The 25,823-nt window shown below is 28.6% G+C and overlaps 1 protein-coding gene across 1 annotated transcript in view; it reads left to right on the top strand.

Moving 5' to 3' along the window:
* LOC113371212 overlaps nt 1–25,269 on the top strand; it is a 516,707-nt gene extending 491,438 nt beyond the window's left edge. The window contains exons 7-16 of the mRNA XM_026611852.1: nt 3,958–4,018; nt 13,454–13,711; nt 14,909–15,103; nt 15,702–15,883; nt 18,088–18,557; nt 19,276–19,432; nt 21,356–21,550; nt 21,641–21,801; nt 23,300–23,511; nt 25,126–25,269. Coding sequence (XP_026467637.1) covers nt 3,958–4,018; nt 13,454–13,711; nt 14,909–15,103; nt 15,702–15,883; nt 18,088–18,557; nt 19,276–19,432; nt 21,356–21,550; nt 21,641–21,801; nt 23,300–23,511; nt 25,126–25,269 — 2,035 coding nt within the window. The remainder of the gene's footprint in view (nt 1–3,957; nt 4,019–13,453; nt 13,712–14,908; nt 15,104–15,701; nt 15,884–18,087; nt 18,558–19,275; nt 19,433–21,355; nt 21,551–21,640; nt 21,802–23,299; nt 23,512–25,125) is intronic.
* Nucleotides 25,270–25,823: the final 554 nt, after the last annotated feature.

The raw sequence follows: 25,823 nt of genomic DNA on the forward strand, positions 1-25,823 counted from the left end.
ATTTGGTCTTATTCGATGCAGAACAACTTGAAACGCCGAGAAAACATAAAATTAGCAAATCGGTTTTTCTGGCGAAAACAAACTTCTCCTTCGGGAAGTTGAAAATTGGCCATATTTTTTAAGCGTCGTTAACGAAAAATCTTTTATTCCTAAATCGAAGGGTAAGTTATAGAAATCATCCAAAAATCGAAAATGAACATTTTTGCATATCCTTACGTTTTAGAGGTTTTGGCATACCTTAGAAAAAGTGGATGTATGTGTATGTGTGAGCGTATGAATGTGTAGAGACAATTTTTTGTCAACGATTTCGGGCATACGGATTAACCGATTTGAATGGTTTAAAAAACATTCGATTCTTATTGATGAGGAAACGTGCTGATTAATTTTTGATGAAGACAGGTCTTGCTGCTTCGGAGATATGGAGCAAAAAGTGCTAAAATGACCGTTTTTAAAAGAACGGGTCAACCGATTTAGATGATGCTAAAATTTCAGTTTTTGAGAAGCAGTATCCGATTCCAATGATACAAAAAACATTTTGCTTTTATTGTGAGTATGAAGGAACTACTAGTTGTTCTGGCAAATATTAATTAATTTAAAAATTTCAAAAAAAACAAAAGGTTTTTAATTATTTTTCTTTAATTATACTCAAAATGAATAATTATAACTTTACAATTCAGTATATATAATGCTTAGGAAAATGAATTAAGGTTTTAACTCCGCTTGTTTTCATTTCATTATATTATTTATTATAAAATTATCAATTATCGGGCATACAATTTTGTTTGTTCGAGTCAGATTTTTTTGTGCAAATTCCACTGTAATAGCACAGTAACGAATAAAAATAAAAGCATGAGCATTCGCATAGTGCGCATTTCCGTTGCAGTAATCACGTTTTACTTGTCACTGCACTATAGAATTTGCAATGACAAGAACCTGTACATACACAAAGCCGCTCAGTATTATAATAATCCGGCTTTATAATAATTTATCCCGAAAGCTCTGGTAAACTTTGATGAGCTCTGGTAACCTCACATGAAACCTGCAAGCATTTGCGTAATCAATCCCGTACCGGCGTGGACATATCTGGTTTGCATGGAGGATTTGAGGTTCGGATATATTGTTGATTGGTATTTGGTGCAAATATAATACTGAGTAATATTACTTTAAATTTTTTTAAACTTTTCAAATTAATGTATTCGTATGTGATTTTAATGATTCAAAAAACATTCGATTCCTATTAAGCAATACCTAGATAAGGAGGCGTGCTGATTAGTTTTTGGCCAAGGCAGGTCTAGCCGATTAGAATATACGGGGCAAAAATAGCTAAGAATGGTAAATCAGTTCTTGAGAAAACGGAACGTCCAATTTGAATAATTCAAAAAACATTTTATTTGTATTGACAAAATGAAGTATCGTTTATTTTTTCCAAAGACAGGTCTAGCGTTTTCAGATTTCGAAAAAAATGCGGTCAAAAATGATCGTTAAACATATGCACATCAAATTATGGAATATTTTATAGCGATCTTAATAATAAGTATGATGTTTGCTTACAATTATATGGGCCTCGTACCAATGTTTATCCGTTAGACTGCAATGCGGCGCTTACGCGCTTTGATATTTCTTTTCGAAAACAGTCAGTAGCACGATTGCTTTAAAAAAAAATCAAAATTTTCAAAAAAGTTCAAGGTGTAACAAAAGTAAGTAATATAAGAAATATTCAAATAAACAGTTTTTTTTCAAAAATTTAAAAATTTTCAAAAACCTCATTTGTTTCAAATTTTTCAAAACATTTTAAAGGTTTTGTAAAAATTTTGATTTTCCGTACGGAAAGCTCCAGCAATTTGCCTTAGGGCCATGCATCACTAGTTTTCACATCTATTCTAAAAGAACAATGAGTAAAGTTTTGAAAGTAAAAATATGCTTCAAAAATATAAAACCATCTGGTCATTGGCAGTTATTTGAGATTCAAAGTGAATATTATAAAATGCACTTTTTTTAAGCTAGACCTGGTAGAATTCTGGCGGTGTTCTCTGGCTAATAAATTTGGAAGATCTTCGAGGTGGCTTTTTTACTTGTCTAAATGAGTTCGTATTTCATCGCTTATTTTCAAGTATTCATTTTAAAAATAATCAGTGCAATTTCTAGCTGATTTCTTTTAAAGAAACTCATACTATTTTGAATCCGAGCGCACAAAAGTGAATAATTTATAGAAAGATTTTTCTAGTATGACACTTATTCATCGAATTCAATCAAGAAAATTCGACACTATTGTCTGGAATAATCAGTCTGGAGAACTAAGTTTCGAATGAATAGAAGTTATATTTGACAGCAATAGCAATATTTTATTAATATATCTAGTGTCTTTGCAAAGAATAGACACTTTCTACAATGCTTTGTTCTACAAGTTTCTATCAATATCAATTTCTAAATATTGCAATGTTCACTATATTATCGGGTATCGCATTACCACTTGTACTTCCAAAATGACTTTTACAAATTATGTCAACATAAAGGGTATGGGCGTGTTTTCATACAGAATTGGCCCCACCCTGGTATTTAAATAATTTTGATGCCATTTTATAAGTATTTTCGAAAAAATCCTATATACCACATTTCAAATCCGTAGCTCATCATTTGGCCTATATATCATGGAAAATGTGTGAAAGTGGCCCTTTTTTTTCAAAGTCATTTTTTGTCGCAACTGTAAAAGATATCGACAAAATTAAATAATATATATTAAAATATATTGAATGGAATATCTCTGCCTGTAACTACTCTTATTAATTGTTGAACTAAAACGATATTTAATTTATATCGGATTTTTTTGAAAACACTTGTCAAATGGCATCAAAATTATTTAAATAGCAGGGTGGGTCAATTCTGTAAGGAAACACGCCCATACCCTTTATTCCAACTCTTATATGCAATATAAAACAATTATTAAATACCCGCCATAATTAAAAATAATATTCATTGCATGCATTTTAATTGTTTCAATAATTTTAACTTTGCAAACCATTTTTGTTCCATAATCTTGAAGTAATATATCAATAAATATGAATTAAAATAAAAAATGAATATTAATAAATATAGGATATGCTATACTGACGCTTCGATATGTTCATTTATAATTTGTATATTTTGAACATACCATTTATACACATTTTTTTCTGTATTTGCTGTATGCGTTTAATTTATTCCGACTCTATTTACAAAAATATTGGCATTTCAGTCTATCATTTTGCTGTGCAGTTATTCATTAATGCATTCCGCTTGTTAAAATATAGTTATGACATGGGTTCGTTTCGTTTTGGATACATGCAATTATATTTAATTAATAACTTTGCGCACAAATAAAACGAATGAATGAGATTCATAATGTATAGGTACATTGGTACACACACACCCTACAACTAGGGTAGGCTTTAATACGGATATTTTCGATTTTTTTTGCTACCAGGGGCTCTCATATTGATGCTTTTAATTGATAATAAAATCGCTGAAAGTTTTAGCTTTTAATATTAACTTTGAGATAGTCCGCACTCCAACCAAAATTTCTTGGTTCTTCTTCCTGAGTTAATACTTATTTTATAAGTTATATTAAATTTTTGTTGTAAGTATTTTTTCATGATCAAAATGAGTGAATGCTAATATTATAATTTGTTACATATATAATTATAATTATATATGTTATTATTAGAATTTTGATTCATTTTTTGCTATGTTATGAAAACCAAAAAAAAATTGAATTTTACCCATGTTATTTCCATAAGAAGCTTTGATTGGAGTGCTTGAAGTTGATAAAGAGGCAAAACTTTCGGAAATTTTTTTTATCATTTTGGAAGCCCCTGGGAGCAAAGCAATTTGAAAATATTTATATCAGCGACGACCCTATATATATATGTCATACCAAATTGTAAATAATTCATATGCTAATGTTCATGTAATATCTTACAGATACTCTTACTTTGGCGAGAAACTGCTATATCCAGAAGTGAAAACACTGCGTTATCCAAAAGTAAGTGAATATTACTTTATATATATATATATATATATATATATATATATAGTATATATTATTATTTATTTATTTATTTATTCATACTCTGAATTTAGTCCTTTTAACTTTCCGAAGGAGAAGTATATGTTTTCATCAAAAAATTCGATTCGCTAATTTTATGTTTTCTCGACGTTTCAAGCCATTCTGAATTGATTGAAACCAAATTTGGAAAAAAGTGTATGTGTATATGTGAACAGATTTTTTTGCCGTAAATCATCGTTTTCTCAAAGACGGCTGAACCTATTTAAAAAATTTAAAAGCCATTCGATGTATCTTGTCAGATTTATGCGAAGATCTGCCGAGCAGTTTCTTTGTAGTTTGAAAAAAGTGTTAAACTTTTCGTCCACATTTAAGCTCATATTACCGAATCGATTTTAAAAAGTCAAAAACTGTTCGAAAGATATTAGCTGGGAATGATACTGATTAGTTTTAGTTTAATCTACCGAGCCGTTTTCTTGTAATTATCTGTAGAAAAAAAAAATTGAGCCGATTTTTATGAAACTTTGTTGGCGATATATATCATGGTCTTACAGAACTTACCGAAATATTACGGCCTCACGACAAGTAGTCACGAGATTTATATGAATTTTGCATCCGAGTCGAAATTAAAGTTAGACTATTTACTCGGTATAACAATAGAGCACTTGGTCTTAATGGACATACTAAACCATTAAAGTCATACGGAAACTGGTTCCATTGAAAAAAATTGTTGATTTTTGAAAATTTGCATTTAGAAAATACTCCGAGTTAACGCGTTCGTTCGTTTTCAATTGTGTGTAATAAATCGACTCAGAATACTTTAAAAACTTATTTTTTATTGATTAAGTCGATTGCTTGCACATATCGAAAAGTTCATGTAACTTGCATCAAAGCAAAATACCAATACCAACTAATTTGCTTATTGATCATGGTGCACTTTTGCCTACAAATTAGGTTTCTCTTAAATCAAATAGTATTAATATTTTTTTTATAAAAGCTATGAATAAAATTGTAAGCGGAAGAAGTGACGAAAAAATGTTTGTCTAAATTAAAACAAAAATCTGATATGTCTCCTGAAAGTGTCTCGTTACCGTAGTAGCGCTGCTGATTTCCAGTCAGACTGGCGTTGATATCAAGTTCTGCGTCAAGCGTCATATATCATATTCCCCTTTAAAGCAAATTAGCACTTATACAAATAGAAGCACGTGCCGTTAATATCTCGATTATTATTCAAACAATGTATATACTTTGCATGCAGTCATTTGCCTAATGAATTCGGTAAACACGCTGAATATGGTATTTGCAATACAAGCTGTTGTACCTCAACCTATATGCTTTGCATCGTAATATGGCTACTTGCATACATAAGAGCGGGAACCCGATCCTAATACTTTAATTAGCGTGTAGAGGCTTATTAGCACGCGATCTCAGAACGAATTGAATTTCGTGTTCTCAGAACGGATGCAATTATACATAATTAATTCAATTATATTAACCAATTCCAAGTTTCACATATTATCCAAGTTTAGAAAGTGTAATTATTACTTACCATTATTAAATGCGTATGCTGATGATATTTTTCCCAATCTAAAAAAAACTCTTATTTATTTTTGAACCATTATCTTTACTTATCAAAATACTTTTGAGTTCCACATTATTGTAAATAATTACTAAAAAGTTCAATAAATTAATGTTCGCTAGTTCTGTTATTGTATCCCTAATCAAATGCGCTTTACATCATTTTGTGCTTTATTATAGTACTATAATAAAAAAAGTTTGTGCGGAAATGCGCATATATTGAGTATAAGTCATCATAATAATTCTTAAATCATTAGTTTCGGATTCATTTTGTACGTAACTCAAAATCTACTTGCACACAACTTTATTATTATGACCAAAAATACATGAATGAATTCCATGTAAAATATATTCTTATTTATTTATCTTAAATAAATATATAGTCTTATTTATTTATCTTAAATAAATATCTAGTGGTATTCTTGAATTATTGTTTTACAATGTATAAAAACTTCAAAGGCTTTTAATGATTTTGCATTTATATGTACGCGTTTATTCGTATGACAAACTTAAAATTTATAGGTAATAGTCACCTAATAAGTTTAATAATAAGTAGTCATGATTACTTGAAATATTTCATGAATAATATTAATTTATAAAAACGCTATAATACCTTGAATTTCACACAACCACAAGTATATTCAAATTTTTATCTGTTAAAAGAAAACCATAGTTTCATTACGGTGGAGCGATCTTGTACATTTTAAGTAAAAAGTTTAAATTACAAGGAAAAATTTCCATAAAATATCATGAAAAATTTTCATGAATAATAAAATTCATACATGTTTTATATATATTGATTTATATAGTTTGAATCTATAAAATAGAGAAAATCTAAAAACAATTTTTTATATAATTATACCTTTTATTTAGCATTTGTTCGTATAATTTACATACATATTATATAAATATATTTACCACGGCAAGGAACGAAGTACAATATATGATTACATTTTAATGACAATTTTGATTGAATTATATATTTTTTATTGCCATATTTAATTAAGTTTATATTATATTATATTTTCACATTAACGAACAAGGCCGATGAGATACAATTTTGTTCTATAGTTTAGTAATTTTTGAAATCGTTTTACAATGTATTACATTGTATATTTATTATACAAATTCCACTCTAATAGTTTTGAAACCTCAAATTTTTAATTGTCCAAATCAGTACTCATCTCACTAAGAATATTGCCGCCATGGATATAGTAATAATAATAATATATTGTTTTAAATTGATGTTACTTTTCAAAATGCAAAAAATCTGAATTTATTATGAATTATAAAACTATATTTAAAATTTCTTATAACATCACTGTGTTTTTTATATAATCTATAATGATTACTACTTATTGAAAACTAATAATAATTATTTTTAATTAAATACTTTTATGATACCCTCATTAAGCAGTTAACAGGCTGTGGTCGGTGGAGACCAAATAACAGTGTGAAGATGATTAGTCGAAAAAAGAAAGGGATATATAGTATTGTTTCTTGAAATTTTATAACTATTTCAAATAATTTTCTTTCTTCACTCCAAAAGATAATTATTCATATTTAATAATAATATAAATATTGAAAAGAGTGCATATAAAGTAATTTGTATTAGATAGATTTCGCAAATGCAACTTCAATTTTAAGTTTTAATTGCTAAAAAATATAAAAATGTTATTGTATAGATGAGTTGTCATAAACTTATGTTTAGGCATAAGTCATTTTTGTTATAACAAAATCCAGTTGAATTGCATTTGCTACTAATAATTCATTTGAACAAGTATGGAAATATATATCATCCAATGTTAAGTAAATTGGTGCAGCGCGGTCACATATCTCGATATGTCTCCGGCATATATGCGATAGGAATACTCAATGCTCATATTGGCTGTTAATAATAGTACTACAATCCGGAATATCAAATCTAAATCGATTGTTCTGAGCTTAGAATTCGGTTATCCATTTAGAACTATTTGCAAGGACGTTAGCACATAGATATTAATCGCGAGTGCTTACAACAGATAATCATTTTTAGTCATACAAATTTATAATTTTTTAATCAATTGACTTGTAGAAATTTGAAATCTATAAAAATTTCAATATAACATAAATCACAAATGTATTCATGGCAAAAAAAACATTTATTTTTGTTAACTGAGAATATTGTAACAAAGCTTTATTTTGAATATTCTTGAACTGAATTACTTGAAAAATAATAATTCAATATGTTCCATATATGTGTCCATAATGTGTAGTTCAACAGCAATAGTTTTTTTGTATTTGAAATTAACTTATTCAGAACTATTATCATTTTTATGCATGTTACGATAAACTAAAACTGAAATCTCTGAATACAAATAGAAATGTGAAATACTTGAAAGGCCGCACACTTCTCTAATTAGTTATCTTACACTTTAATGCTTACTTTAATGCATTTTTAAAATCTCAGATACTGTCAATTGAATGTCTTTCCATTTGATAGAATAAAGGATAAAAAATTATAGAAATCATTTCACATATTCTAAAATCAGAAGATTTACATCTAATTTTATATTACCTAATATTAACTACAAACAATTTGATTTTAAATAATTTAACCATGATAATATCTTGTCCGACAAATTTTACATATTATGCAATTTTACATATTATACTAGATGAAGAACACTATTGATTGAAACTAGTGACAGAAATATTTTAGTAGTAGAATGTACATACTAAAATTATGACATAGTTCTATTAGATATGCTAAATAGCTTTGAATTTTACGTTGTCATATGTAATTCGAGATAATTTCAAAAAGTGAGCTTTAGTTTACTAATTGCGTAAACTATCTCTAAAGTTTAACTATAGTTCTCACAGCTTAAATAGATAAATTTATTTTCTTAACTTATGAATCTGATAAGAAAGTTATACCAGATAAAACACGACTGAGACTTACTTATTACTTATTTGCCAGCTTAACAATTGAACTTTTGTTCGTTAAAATTGATAAAATTGTATTATGGAACTAGCGGTAGCAGAATGTTCGAGAAATATTAAAGGTTTTCAAATAGATTATTATAAATATTGTAAAATTTTCTAATATTTATAAGAATTATATAAACTGAATTGCAAAGTTAAAATGCTTTATTTAAATTATATAAGTGAGCTTTAGAACTTTAGCCAGAATTAAAATTAAAATCTGAATTATTTTCGATATTTCTATATTTTGAAAAACAAAATTAAATAAAAAATATTTTATTCCCAAAACAATTGTTTTGTCAACTTAAGCAAATCGGATACTTAGTTCTTATAAAAACTGCCATTTTTTGTACAATTAGCACTGTTGCTTCTTGCCTTCGACCTGCCTTTGCCAAAAACTAAACACCACTTCTCCTAATCATTACAAAATGAATATTTCTCGGATCATTCACATTGGATACTCCGTGCTCTCAAACACTCAATTTCTATTTTCGTGTCTCCGCAACGGTTGGATCTGCCTTTGCAAAAAACTAAACAGCACATCTCTTTATCAATAAGAATACGGGAAGTTAAAAATATGAACAGATTTTTTTTGGCGCTTACTTGATTCTAAAATCATCGAAGATTAGATATAGGATTAGAAAGCATTAATATATACATTACTATTATTTAAAAAACATATTATATTAATTTAGAAAATAACTCTTGCTACAGACAGAAATCCGCAGTATTGGAAATCTTCTGTTTTCTGTAAGCAAAAATTAAATCAAATTATTTTGAAATATAAATAAGAACTCATTTTAGTTTAATTTTCATTATCATTTAGACGTAAATACAAGTACACAAACAAGATTATCCAAATTATACGTTTTTGCGAAGAAAAATGAAGCAAATTTATCAATGAAAGTGAAAAACTCTTCTATTTACAAGGGCACAACAACTATAGATAATTCTGTTAGACCAATTTGTCAGCATTTCCGTCCCATCACTTGGAGTCATTAAATATAATCCATAGAAAAAACATCGCCGGTGTCTTCTCAGGCGAAATAATTACAAGTTCAAATGTTTTGCGTGCCTTTTAGTATTTACCTACACTTTATTACTCTAGGACGACGAGACATTCGACTTTGACAAACATTTCAACTTTGACTTCAGTTTGCGCAGACCTAATAGTAACCCGGGTGTGCCTTTCGGATAAGTACATGTAAATAGAAGATTACTAGAGCAAAACATAATAGGTCAAAGGAGAATCCGTTTGCCGAATTAGCGCTTCTAGCATTAGGGGCTAAAGTCGAACCGGCCAGCCTCAAATTATCTCAAATGTTATGTGAGAAGTACATCTGACTATAAAGTAGTCATTTCCTAAGGCTTTACGCAATATTTGATCATATTATGGATATATAAAATCAAGTCATCCAATTCTAGCTACAGCTGCCCACACTTTTAGATAGGTGTATCTAACAATTGACAATTATGTCCAAACTAAGTGGAATACACATTCGTACATTTTGAAAATGAATTATATCATGAAATATTATTCTCACTTTTTGAAATTTCATTTGGTATTTTATGGTAAAACTTCATCTACATTGCTTTGTATCAATTTCAGATTTTCAATATTTAATATTAAATAAATGCATAGGGTGGAACGCGTCTTAAAAATCCCTAGGTACAAAGTAAAAACAAGTAAAGTTAGAAATTTTTTACTAACAATATTTAAAAGTAGAGGAGAAAAGATGTGTGTTCAGCTATCAGGAGATGAACAGCCTTGTTTGGAAATTTATAACAAAAGTATTACTTCTTGTTTTTTTGTCGTGAGCACTTTTGTTTAGTTTACGAAATATTAATAAAAATTTTAACTGTGCGTTATTTAAAGAACTGAGCTTTACCTGGTAAAGGCGTAAACAATAAATAATAGGAATTGAATATATAACCTCAGAAAAAGTCAAGTTTACAAAAAATTAATTCAATTGATGGGTTTTCCACTCTGTTGATAAGTAATAAAATACTAGATCATGGTTATACACAGTGTCATTTTTCTGAAAAAATGTACCCACAAATTTATATTTTGCATTATAAGGATGTTCAACAAATAGTCATGTTAAGTAAAAATGGCTTGAAAATGGTTCAGATGTTTGTGTCAAAAGTTGAACTTTACTGTAAACACATAAACTTCTTCTTCTTGAAGGTTCAAATAAAATTCTAATATTACACATTTTTTTAAAAATCTTTCAAGAATGACTGTTGCGTTTGTCAAAACTATTGTTTTTTCTACCATTTGTGTGGTAGGAATATTTGATTTATAGGTAAATCAGAATGATATGTGAATTAAAAAACAATAAAGAGTCGATTTACAAAAAAGATATGTTCTTTTACAAAATATAAATATGTGTGTTTGATAAATATTCCGTTTATGACTTAGATCGTGCTTCTGTTTATTACATTTTATAGGATTAAACGATATACATAAAACTAGTAATTACGATATATGACTCAAACTATTTTTTTATTTTCGATATTTGTGAAAAAATTTGATGAACAAATGGTTCAAATCGGTTTTAATTCAAATTAATTAATCGATATGATCAATTATCTCATATAATTTACCATATTTCTAATGAATGTTCGGTCTGTGCAAAGTAGTATTAATAATAGTTATCCGACAACTTTTTATTATCAAGCACATTATTATGTTCATTTTATGATTGTAATTTTTATGGTTTTAAAATTAATCTAACCCGATAAGAGCCCAGAAAAATAAAATTCATTGAAGTGTACGTTGTAAAATTCACTGAAATAATTTATAATCGAATAGATAAAAAATTATTACTTATTTCTCATAAAGTTTTATCCTTGTTCCAACCGCTTTGAACATATTAAATGTTATTTTCTTTAGGAGCCTACTTTGAGTCAAATATCTGTAAATGAATTATTGTTCATAAAATTGTATTGCTCAAGAGATTTAATATATTTCATCTCTGTAAAAACACCATAACTTTCGCTTAATGAAATAAGTTTTCAACTCCATTCCTGTCATTCTCGGTACAATTATAGAATATGAAATAGTTCTGAAGAGAAATGCATCATAATGATACTGGATATTAAAAAACTTATATATACTATTTTTCAACATGACGATGGTTTCAGAAAAGAATTTATAAGTATGCATCTATGCTTTGTGAATTTAATCAAAATAGCCTACCTTCCTAGAAAATCTAGAAAAATGATATGCTGTTATAAAATGTTAGTGTAACAATATGCGATGAAAATATTTTTATTTGAAACTTGTGTTTTAACATAAAATTTAAATAAAAATGTAGTGCACTTACCGGCAGATATTATAATATATATATATATATATATATATATATGTGTGTGTGTGTGTGTGTGTGTGTGTGTGTGTGTGTGTATATATATATATATATATATATATATATAACAATGATTTTGTTCCTTAACATCACATTATTGCTAAAAAGCACTAATGTTTTTCTATAATTTTTGCGACAGTTCAATTAAAATACAAAAACAAAGTTAACATCAAAGATATATAAAATATATTTAAATAAATACAATTATAGCCTACATTTATTTATTTGAATATTAACTGCTCAGGTTGATTACAATATCAAAAGATTTATCTTCCTTTCTAAAAAATCTATGAGTAAATTAGCTATAGGTGGCATTTTTTTCCGATATGTATAAATAATCGATATAAGTAGGTGCAAATGATTTTAGATACTTTTGAAACTGTGACTTTAGAATTTCGAAATTCTAACTTTAAGCACATAAAATAGTGCTTTTTAGAGCAAGTACAAATCAAAAACCATTTTAAATTAATTAGCTTAAAGCTGAAAACTTTTTCAATGAAATTATAATTTTAATATTTGTTTTGCTCAACATAATTCATTATTTGGTGTTGTAATTTTATTAATCTCCCATAGGATAAGTTATAGTAATTACAAAAAATCGAAAATGAAAATTTTTACATATCTTTACGTTTCAGAGGTTTCTCAACACTTTGACATACCTTAGAAAAAATGGATATGTTTTTGTGTGCGTGCGCTCGTGTCCCCGTGTACGCGAGTGTGCATGTTTGTGTGTGCGGATACAAATTTTCGTCGATTCCTACTAATAAGTAGACGTACTGATTAGTTTTAGGAGTTTAGTTTTAGTCGTTTTGAAGATACGGGGCAAAGTTTGCCAGAAATGATATTTTAGTTTTTGAGATAACGGAGCGTCTGATTTGAATAGTTCAGAAAACATTTCACAACGAAATTTTTGTGCAGGTCCAGCGTCTCCGGAGATCCACTAAAAAAAGTAAAAAATAATGCCATTTGGCGGTCAAAAATGAACATTAGACGTATGTACATCATATTATTTGATATTTTAAAGATCATATTGATAAATACAAATTTTGTGTACATTTATATGAGTTCCATGCCAATATTTATACGTTGGAAGACTACGCGGCGCTTACGCGCTTTGATATTTCGACTTCAAATCAGTTAGGCAGCGCGATTGCCTAAAAAAATGTTCAAATTTTTCATAAAAAATCAAAATACAAAAAAAAAAACAAAAATAAAAAAAATCTGAAATTCCAACAATTTGTCTTAAGGCTCGATGCCATGCAGCACTAGTTTCTGTAAAACGATAAAGAAAATTTAACGCTTGATAGATTGTTGATAGTTTATCTTTACTGAATGTTAATTTTTAAGCTAAATTTTATTATTGAAGATCTTCATTAATGTAAAAAAAAACAAAATTTCACAAGTGAATTGACGGTTAAATTTAAGATTTTACACTGAATAACAAATAATTATCTCTAATCATAATAAAAAAAATTCATTTCACATATATTTTTCTTTGCAGGTGAACACTCCTAATCCTGAAGTATCACTTTACGTAGTGAATCTATCGCGGAGCAACCTCAAATTCCTGACATCGGAGAAAGTCAAACCTCCTTCTGTAGTTGTCTCGATAACAAATTCTAGTATTGCAAATGCTTCATCTGACTGGTACCTGGGAGGTTTGGACTGGGAGGCCAAACTAGTTGCGACGTGGATTGATAGAGATCAGAAAATTGCCATCACGGGCGTTTGTTCGCCTCCTACCTATCAATGTCAAGAGGTAAAATATAATTAATAGTCTTGGTAACTGTTTTTGTTTTAGTTTTGATTACTTAATTATTACCCTATTTTAATTATTAAGTTCTAAGCTGAATTTTAAGACGCATCACTGAGTTGCCAATTCTCGGATAAAATAATTATGTAATGTCACTGATCTTTTTGATGAAAAATTGCACAAGCTGGTGGTTAAGAACTGTTGAAGACTTATGTCTTAGCTATTCGATCGAGCATTTAACACAATTTCACTTCTAAAACCTAAACTTTGTTCGAAAAAGTAGCACTTAAGATAACATTGTTATTTTAAATTTGTAATTTCATATTGTGTAAAATTCGAACAAAAAAGATATAACTTTTTGACACGTCGTAATTATTCAACAATAGAGACCACTAACACAACATATCTATTTTGGGTCTTGAATGTTCGACTTCGAGATGAATAGTGAATTAGATTTATAAGATTCATATGATTTATTACTAGGTTTGTATACATTAACTTATTATTTTGAATTAGGTAGATCAGGTCTTCTCAAAATTAATTTACTTACTTGTAATATAAAAATAAAGTAGAAATAATAGAAAATATGAAGAACTTTTGATAAATGTCTTTGGTCATATTTTTACAGCTTTTACTGTAGACTTTGATTTATTTGTTTCAATTTTTTTTTTAATCTTTTTAATTACATTTAAAAGATTGCCACAGAGCCTCATGCAGTTTGCTATTTTTCTAAAAAGTACCTAAACAAAAGTTTTGGTGAACGTAAAATATGAAATAAATCATAACTTAATATTCAGATTCATTTGCATAAAGCTTTTTGTAATTCTTGTACATAATTTTTGAATTAGATACATCAAAAAATGTATAACATAGAATAAAACATGACTCGATATTCAGTTCCATTTGCATCAAGACTTTGCAATACGTGTACATAATTTTTGAATTAGGTGCATCAGACCATGACGTTTTAAGTATTTCTCTAAATTCAATTACTTGTAATATGAAAATATTGTAGAATTAATATAAATTATAAAGAACTTATGATAAATGTGTTTGTTCATATTTTTACTGTACTTTTTACTGCTTTTACTGTTGACTTTAATTTATTTGTCTTGTATTATAACTAGATCTTAAACTATCTAAACAACTTACGTTTTCCATAAGATATTTACTTGTATATATTATTTTTTTTCCATTTTGTAGGTTTTAACTGAGCATGCAGAATCGAACGTATGGGTAGAACCCTTAGATCCGCCAGTGTTTTCAAAAAAGGTTTTACAATTGAATAGTCAAAAAAGTTTAGCCAAATCAAATGCAAATTCCTTATCGGCTAAAACAAATGAAAGCCAAAAACGACAGTCGATTGCAGGAGGTAAATCAGCTGAGAAAAATAATCAGGTAAATTAAGAAATAGATTGAGTTGTGTCTTAATATAGATTATTGTCACTATAATTAACCGTTGAATTTTTTTCTTGGCGATTTTTATAATTTTTTTTACTATAGATATCATGGTCTTATAGAACATACTTAAACACTACGGCCCTACAACATGTGGTTTAATGTTAAAAATTTATTTTAAATAAAAATTTTAAAAAACTGTGTTATTGAAAAAGACAGTTAAGTATTTATTTATATATGTATCTACATACATTTCAATTTTGGTTGATTGAACCAATTATTACATCTATCGGGAAATATTTGCAACTTGCCTTAGAACAAAATGTAATAAACTTTCGATTAGTTTTATATTTGATTGTTTTTGCAATGCTAAACAAAATATATTCTTGAAACTGTATTTTTCAATACTGTCAAATTTTTCATAAATATCAATTGAAGCGTTTTATCATTTTTTGTGGTTCAAGCCAATTCTTATATTGTTATTCAGTTATGATTGTTTATAAAAATATAAGTTAATAGATATATATATATATATATATATATATAATACTTGAATAATGTAAATGTAATGCATTAACTATTAAATTTTTGTTCTTAGGCGTCAGAAGAACGAACAGAACAAGAAGCGACTTTACTTCTGCAACGGCTTCAAGTTCGAGACGGTGTCTTTGGAAACTACAGACATTTATGTTTCCTAGCAAACGGACGGATTACACCTATAACAATGGGACGATATGAAGTTCTGCAGTTACTCGGATGGGATGAGGAACGTGACTTTGCGTAAGTTTCCATAAAGATATATCGAGTTTCTAATACCATTGTCATATATGAATCAAACCTATTTCTAAAGCACTCATCAAATTCTAGTTTATGTGAATTTCTAAAAAAAAAAAATTGAAAATTGTAACAAAACTTTTGCTTCTATTTTTGTCTATTTGTCTTTTTTTGATTCAATACAAAAGTGATAATTACAGATACCATTAAATATAATTAGTTCATTAATTGAAATAATTAAATTAAATTAATTAATTTTGATATTACCATTACCAAATATTATACAGTAAAGCCTCGTTTATCCATCCCTCGGATTTGCGGGCCACCAACCGCGACCAATTTATATGTATGTACATACATACCTACAATTCGAATTTTTGTATGATTAATTGCTGAAATATGTACATGCATACATAAGGAAATTTCAATTTCTTAATAAATATTATTATCGTTGATATCTATGTATGCATTTGATATTTTCAATAAATACACAACATTATTCTTCATACATTTGATTATCCGGATTTTCGATTATCCGAATGCATATCGACGACAATTAGTCCGAGGTTGTACTGTAGTGGATTCTAGACGAGCCAATAGATTTTGAATATGAATATACAAACCAAATGTCTTTAAAAATATTAGATATTATTCATTTCAATAATCTTATAACAGGCTTGTAACATACAATTATTCTTCAAATAAAATTTCTTCAAAAGCTAATCACTAAAAAGTACAAATGTCAAATATCAATTCAATCATAAGTGCAACTTTCTGATGTCACTCTGATAGCACATACATGAAGTCTATAAGATATATTGATAACCTTCGATACTCAACATGTTCCATCAGGCAGCAATTCATATCATGGAGAACAAAATAGAATGGTTTAACTTTTACTAAAAGTTATAATATAAAAAAAGTTTAATAAAATAATGAAAATTAATCAATCATTTCTCAATGAAATCTATTTCAGCAAACTATCGATTTTATTTAACGAATTCACTGTTTTATATCTGTAGAAAATTTCATATTCAAAATAATAATATAGATGTAATATAACGTTTAGTCGTCGCACGATAAATAAGGAAACCCCATAAATAAGGAAAAATAGCTCGTCTGCTGGCAGGTATACTGGCTTACTAGCTTACAGGTAGTTTCCATAGTGAACTAACTTCTAAAAAAAAAAACTTGTAATTTATAAAACTATAATCAAGCCCATCTCGGCTTATGCTATCCAATTATAGAGTGCAGTAACTGAGTCAAATATAGCAATACTTCAAAGATTTCTGAATAAAATTTTGAAACAAATTACAAATGCGCCCAAATATGTACCGAATTGGTACTACCAAAAAAAGAGTAAACAAACATTCAAATCAACGTATTTGCCATTATAGTTTGTGGAAGTGGCAAGAGTCCGTTATCCTCTTCGCACCATTATATATTTGTTAAACATATTAGCTTATTATATTTTATAAAGATTATTTTGATGATTTTTTTTAACTCTGTTTTATCTAGCAATCAGAAATACATAAAGATACATAAAGTTATAATGATTGTTGCAATATTCATTAGCGCTCGGTAAATTTACTCACACACTTCGCAAGTGTAATAATGACAGAATGACTTAATTCCATAATTAAAGTAATATGGTACATAGTAATTATATGACACCAAACAAAATTTCATGATGTGTTATGCACAAAAATAGGCTGCGTTTCCAATTACATCCCTGCTTCTAGTGCGACCCTGGTAAAAATTCTGGATATTGTTAATACACATGCCATTAGATTTACTAAAGTTTCGGATATGAAAGAGAGTGAAAATCTTATCAGAGTCTCTTCGACCTTAGTCAGCCATGGCATACAAATCGTAGCAATATTATATTATAATATTATAATTTTAGATTATAATATTGCTATGAGTAATTCGATGTTAATAAAGTTATATAAATATACAATATAATTCAGATGTTGTTTCATCTTCCCATATAATAAATTATTTTGTTATAATCATATATTTCAATATATAATATATTGGAATAAATCATGCATTGCAAAATATATAGGCGATCTTTTAGTTTCAATTACCTTGGAAAAAAAACAAATTAAGCATAATGTTTCGTAATTTAACCATTAAGGCAGAATCTGCATTTCATATTCAAAATCAAATTAAAATGTCTTAAATTAATTCATGTTTATTTTTCACAGGTACGTTTTAGCGACTCCACCATCTCGACCAGGTGAGCGTCAACTATACCGTGTGCCTTTACCACTTACCGCTCGAATGGACTCAAACGGCAGTCGCCCTTTGGACACTTACGAAAAGCCGCAATGTCTAACTTGTCCGACAGGTCCTTACAAGCAAATTATTCAATATGCTAATAATCGTAATATTAGTATACCCATAGAAGAACCTTTGGAGCCAATAGAGCCAAGGGATATAACTAAGCAAGCTCAAGAAACGGAAGAGGATGATTTTCCATTCTTGAATATATTGAGTAATTATATACATCCAGCACCAAGCGATGTAGCGCCCGATACTGATGAATGTTTATATAATGAGATTTCGTTCAGTCCTGGTTTCACGTATTATGTCCAGAGATGTTTGGGGCCTTCAGCGCCTAGTGTTTATTTGGTTGACGCAGTTTCGAATACTAGAATGGCAGTACTCGACTCCGGTATGTTTAGCATTAGCTCATAAGTGTAATATGTGACATGTTACATATGTCTCCAATTATATATATATATATATATATATACATGCATACATAATTTTGAAGTAAAACATAGCAAGATTGCCTATAATAATAATAATAATTTTACTAGAAGGCAAATTCACACATTTGCTTTCTAGTAATATTGTGCTTAAATATGTTTTGTTAAAAAAGTTAGTTTCAATTATATATTTCATAAAGATAAGTTTCTAAAAAAAATATTTTTAATAAAAAATGTGATAAACTTACCTCTAACGAACGAGTGCCGCCATACTCATTGTAATTATTCGAAAATAATCGAATGCCCCCTTACACGCAGCTGACGTCCTAAGAATTTTGGGCTTTTCTTTCTGTAATTTCAATATGGGTATCATGCAGCTGGAAATCAAATTTGAATGATCAACAAGCAATATCAGACGAACAATACAAATCCAATAAAGCAATAATAATTATACAACTTCTCTAGCTTTGAAAAAGAAGAACTTAATTTCTTAAAAATCCGTCGACCTACTGGGCATAGTTTTAGGCAATACGCTCGTTCGTTAAAGGTTAAGTAACTTGAATAAGCTTTGCTTTTTAATGTAATTGCCTTTCTTTAGAAAATATTGAAATATATTGTGTTCTGAAACCATCGTATATTAAGTGATAAGATTTGTTTATGAATCTAATAAATTTAATATAGGCAACATCCTCCGTCAACGGGTTGCAAATATAGCAGCTCCTCAAATCAAAACCTTCGAAGTGGAAATTCAGGATGGTTATCACGCGCAAGTACGCCTTTATTTGCCACCTGGTCTTAAAGAGGAAGAAGATGCAGCATTTCCATTAATTTTGCACGTGTAAGTTTAATTTGAATCACTTCATAAAAAATTAAAGAATTCTAGTCATGTCACACATGCATATTAAAATATGGCTGTTGAAAATTTCAAATTTATCTAGTTGATATTGGTATTTAGCCTTGAGACAAGTTACATGAACTTCCAGATATGTGTAAATAATCGACTTAATCAATAAAAAATAAACTTTCTAGAAGCAAATGTTCACAAATCAATAATTTTTATAATTGAACCAGTTTTTATAGGACTTGAATGGTTTAGTGTGTTTATTATGATCAAGTAATCTATCGTTATACCATATAAATTGTCTAATTTTAATTTTAACAAACGTCAAAAAAACTACTCATTTCTCAAACTTTGATGAATTGTCAAAATTAAACTATTTGTCGTAAGGCCGTAATATTTCAGTAAGTTCTATAAGACTCAAATTTATTTTCAACAGTTAATTACTAGAAAACGGCTCGGTAGATTTCTACTTAAAACTAATTAGTATTATTATCAATTAATATCTTTCGAACAGTTTTTGATTTTTCAAAATCGATTTGGTAGTATGAGCTTAAATGTAAACAAAAAGTTTAACACTTTTTTTCAAATTACAAAGAAACGGCCTCGGCACATCGTCTCATAAAACTGACAAACTATAGTCCTCATAGAGATACATCAAATGGCTTTTAAATTTATGAAAGCGGTTCAGGCATTTTTGAGAAAACGTCGATGAAATTTCTAATTTTGACAAACGTCAGAAAAACGATATTAATTTTTGCAAACTTTGACGAATTTTTAAAATTAAACGAATTGTCGTAGGGCTGTAATATTTTAGTATGATCTATAAGACTGTGGTATCTACCATCAAATAAAAATTCATAAAAATCGAAGAAAAAAGTTTTTTAACACTTAATTACAAGAAAACGGCCCGGCCGATCTTTACCAAAAACTAGCACAGCACGATTCCCAACTAATATTTATCGACCGGTTTTTTTTAATTTTCAAAATCGTTTCAGAATTGCGCGCTAAAACGTGGACGAAAATTTTTTTACTTTTCTGTGATTTACAAAGAAACGGCTCGGTCGATCGCCGCACAAAACTGAGAAACGCTAGTCCTCGTCGAGATACATCAAATTGCTTTCAAATTTTTGAATTTGATCCAGCCGTTTTTGAGAAAACGTCTAATTACGGCAAAAAATCTGTTCACACACACACATACTATTTCCAAATTTGGTCTCATTCGATTCAGAATGGCTTGAAACGTCGAGAAAACATAAAATTAACGAATCGAATTTTTTGATGAAAACATACACTTCTTCGGGAAGTTAAAAATTTGGTGAACATTAAATATTTTAAAGTATTAGTAATCGGTTTAACTAGTTGTGCAAGAATATTATATAACAGATATAATAATATATACTTTTTCATTTTCAATTATTATACCGTTCACTTTAAAAAATATCGTAGGATTGAAGTAAAGTTTATTTTCTAAATATTTCGTTATTAAATTTTAAAGAAAGTTATTTTGATTTCTCTAAAAAATATGATAATGTTATACACAGTAGAAAATACTTCCAATAATCCGACGCCCTCAGCTACCGAAGCTCTAAACATTTTTTTGAAAACCAGTTTGAAATTTTTCTGCTATTTCCAATATCCTATGACTTGCTTACAATAATACAGCATTCCGGTACCATCTGGGTTTTAATAATGCCGAATTAATGAGATTCCGCTGTACTTGTATCCAATAATCATTTTTGGTTCTTAAATGTAAATGATCATTTTTTAGCACATTCTATTCTTTATCTCAGAAATATCATTTTCGCAGAAGCTACTTAAGTCTTCGCACTGTTAGAACAAATATTTGGGATTTGTTTTTGTACTCATTAAAGTTATATAACGACAGCAGTTTTAATGATTATATGTTATCATTTCAAACAGAGATGCGTGGCCTGGAGCCCAGCTTGTAACCCAGCGTTTTTCCGTGGATTGGTGTTGGTACCTCAGCGGCGCAAGAGGCTTCTTGGTGGCCCAAATAGATGCCCGTGGATCAGGCGCCCAAGGCCAGCGCATGAGAGCCGAAGTTAAGGGAAAACTTGGATCCGTAGACGCTGAGGATCAACTTGCGGTACTCACGTGAGTAATTAACTATTATACCTTTATAGCTAATATGGGTAAAATATTCATTATTAATAAATTCTATTATCTTTATTAACTCCTATTTAGATATTTGCGCGATACTCTTAAATTCATCGACTCATCTCGAATAGCAGCTTGGGGTTGGGGCTACGGCGGTTACGTGGCTGCTATGATGCTTGCGCAAGACTCTCAAAGCGTTCTTCAATGTGCGGCAAGTGTCAATCCTCCCACAAATTGGATTTATCAAGGTAAAACATTTACTTAATTACTGGTAAGTATGACATTGAATTAAATCTACAGAAAAATCCAACAACTGCCAATGCTATTGTGCACTAATAGAATTTACTTTTGCAGTAACATAAACGTATATAGATATAGATGTAGGCAAAAACTTAAATTTGAATTATATTTATGTGTCGAATCACTTATTTGAAGAATATTCCAACTATTTTCAGAGAATTTGAGAATTAGGAAAAAATCCAAATTATATTTTGTAAAGCGACTTTATATGGGTGTTCTTGTACCGGCAGCGCGTGTACTAGCCTAAGTTTTTCCAACTTTTAACTACAAAGTTCCACCTAAATTTAAATGAATTTTTCAACAACAGACGAAAAATGTACAGGCTTTCCAATGATGTTAATTTAAAAGTAGTCCAAAGAGTCGCACTGGTAGTAAATAATAAATGAAAAATCATTTTCACCTTTTCACGAACAAACAAATAACTTTTTCAATTATTTGTTATAAACAATATAGACAAAATTAGTATAAATAGAATGACGTTAATATTTTTTTGATATCTCTCATATTTCCGACAAAAAGTGAGTTTGAAAAAAGGGGCCACTTTCATATGTTTTCACTGATATCTTGGCCAAATGATGAGCTATGGTTTTGAAATTTGCTATTTCGAATTTTCTCTGAAATACCTATAAAATGGCATCAAAATAATTGGAATACCAGGGTGGGGCTGATTCTGTATGAAAACACGCCCATACCCTTTATATAGAAACTTAATAACTATAAATATCGTTATAATGTCGGCATTTGTTTTATTAGACTTGGCAACCGGGCAAGACGCATAAATGCGTCAAGCATAAACGCTATCGGTACGTACGAGTAGGACATACCAATACGTTCTCAAAAACAATTGGCACCCTTCAAAGGACTGGTCATATATTTTTCATCGACTGTTCAACTAATACTTGTTTTGTGATCTATTTTATGCTTCAAACTCATTATTTTATGTTTAAATAAAAATATAAAATATTTCAGATTAACTTACAATTTAGACCAGTGTTTCTCAACCTTTTACGGGTCACGCCCCACCTTAACGTTTCTAAAAACGTTATGGCCTTCATATAACATTTTAGAATTTAAAAAATGATTTTGTTTCTTGAAATATAATATATGTCTTTAGAAATCACTATTAGTTGTGAACTTCATAAGTGAAATATACGCATACTAAAAAGGAAACATAAAGTAGGAATGCAATGTTATATAGATTTAATTTATAATTATTCTTTTTCATAGCAATATTATTTATCTTGGTACAATATTAAGTATGTAAAATATAGAAAATATCTACCTTACATTCAAATCACCCAAAACGAATGGGTTAAGTCGTGTCATTTTTTATTTTTTCTCCGTGAATTTGGAAATTGCGCTCTTGTAATGCGTGCACCCCGCGTTGGGAATTACTTTTTTAGATTATTTGTTTTGGCAGTAAATATATAATTTTGTTCTTACTAGATACATTTTTTGCTGAACGATATCTTGGAAGAGGCTTAGCAGTCGATAGTTTCCGATCTTATGAAGAAGCAGATTTGACAAAACGAGCAGGAAATTTAAATGGTAGAGATTTCATGTTATTGCACGGTTCTGCCGATACTCTGATTCACTCGCAACATGCCTTGTCCATGGTTCGTGCTCTTACTGATCAAGCTGTGATTTTTCGACATCAGGTAAAATTTAATAACTTTAATAACTAACACAAATAACAAGTAATTTTAAAACTTATTTGGAGAAGTTTTATTAATTTGAATTGGAGTTATTTAATACGATCGAATTTCAATTTTGAGGTACAGAATATTTCGAAAAAATTCGAACCGAGATGGTTTAAAAAGATTGCGATAGAATTGTAAATATTTTTTTATGAGAAAACTTGAAATTCATTAAAATCTGAATTATACGACTGAATGAATTATTAGTCTTCTAATCATATATAGGTCGAATCATTGTTTTAAATCTAAATAAATAGGGTACAAAATGAGTAAGAACATGCCTCTTTAAGCAAATGAGAAAAATCTGTTTCAATTTTACTGTATTATATAAAATCACAGCGGTCTATTATAATATTCGCACTTTTGTGTTCAAAAATGTTATTTCAGGCTGAATAGCTAAGTTGAATAAAAAAAATACATTAGTTGTTCTGACAACGTTATAGAATTTAAATTTAAACTCAATCCATAGACCTTATACATATATGTATAAGATTATACATAAGTTTATTTATATTTATATATATAAATATTTTTATAAATTTATTCATATTTATATGATTGATATTTATATTTATATTTATATTCACAATATTTTCAATATATCATACTGACATATGTAATATAACAATTCTAATATATATATATTCTAATCGTAAAATTATTCAAGGCCCCTTAGAGGGTCATTACAGTTATAATTACAATCATTATAATTAAATAACTCTTTATAAATATGAACTTTAACTAGTTAATTTAAATGGTTCATAATTTAATTAATTTAATCAATTGAAATTATTGGCTCTATCATTATCAAATATAGCAGTGAAACAAAATATAACATCTATTCACGTGAAAATAGCCTGTAACATATCAGCATGTACCTAAAACATAATTCATATATAATTCTTAATATTGCATATATCAATTCAATATAATTTCAGATTGCATGTGAAAATTAGAATGAGTTTTAAAAAAAAGCATGTGCTATTATCAATATTATTATTATATTATTATAATATTTATATAAATCTGACGTGTTAATTTATAAAAACTTCAGTAACTAATAAGATGTACTAATAACACAGACCCACAAAATAAAAAAAGTTATTTGTATTGGGTGTGTAGCATATGCTTTTTTCCATTGTAGATTTTAACGCTGCACAAGAATCTAAAGTCAAAAAGCAAAAAATTAAAAGAAATTTAAGGAAACGACAGAATCTCCGATCTAGTAATTTTTATGCATAATAATCAAAATTTCATAATTTCTGACGTTTCTTAGATCTTTTTACTTTAAATGACTATTGAGTTCCAATGATCTAATGAGAAATTTGTAAAATTCAGCACAAACTTGCAAACATATTTCCTCCCCAATGCCAAATGTGTTGGCATAATGCTTTTGTATTTTACAAAAAAAAACTTAATAGATCATTTAACTTATTAGTCACTTAAAGTAGAATGGGCCAGGGAACAACAAAAATTATAACATTTTAAGTATCATGTAGAAGAATTACTAGATCGGAGATTTTGTCGTTTTTATATTTATTTTACAATCCTAAACTTTTCTAAATCATGTATCAGATGTACCCAGACGAAGACCACCACTTACGAGGTGTCCAACCTCACGTCTACCGTCAACTTGAGGCGTTCTTTGACGATTGCTTCGGCCCTTCTGAATCCGGTGATTGGGATCCGACCGGAGGATTCCTTGTATTCCGGCAGTAGTGGTCCGGGCCCGGCTCCGATCCGAGTTCTAAACTGTGTCTCAAGCAAGGAGCCGATTGCCCTGAAGTTAAGTAAATTAATAAATAAACCTTTGAAAGGGTTCAAAGTTTTAAGTGCAAAAATTTGAATTGAAATGGAGGTGCGACGTGCATTTTTCTTACTAATATTGGATCGTGCCAATGGAGGTGGTGAGTTTAAAAAAAATATGTACTATTATTTATGATATTTGTATAAATGTGACCCTAAATCTATATTTGATTAAATAACAAAATGATTACGAGAATGCAGATCATTGCATATCTCTTCGTTTATAAAAATGTTTATATCAGAGACAATTTATATAAAATATTTAGAAATTTTAACAAAGAGATATACCAACATAAATATACTTATATATATATATATGTATCTATATGTAATTATATTATATATATAATATAATTACATATATATATATATATATATATATATATATAAATAATAGCGTTTATGACTCAATTGAATGAATATTCATATTCGAAATTATGAGTAATGACAAATTTCATTTAATTCAA

Source organism: Ctenocephalides felis, unplaced genomic scaffold, assembly GCF_003426905.1.
Source record: "Ctenocephalides felis isolate EL2017-DRISC unplaced genomic scaffold, ASM342690v1 CF-g0.4_SCAFFOLD_01492, whole genome shotgun sequence".
Classification (NCBI taxonomy): Eukaryota; Metazoa; Arthropoda; class Insecta; order Siphonaptera; family Pulicidae; genus Ctenocephalides; species Ctenocephalides felis.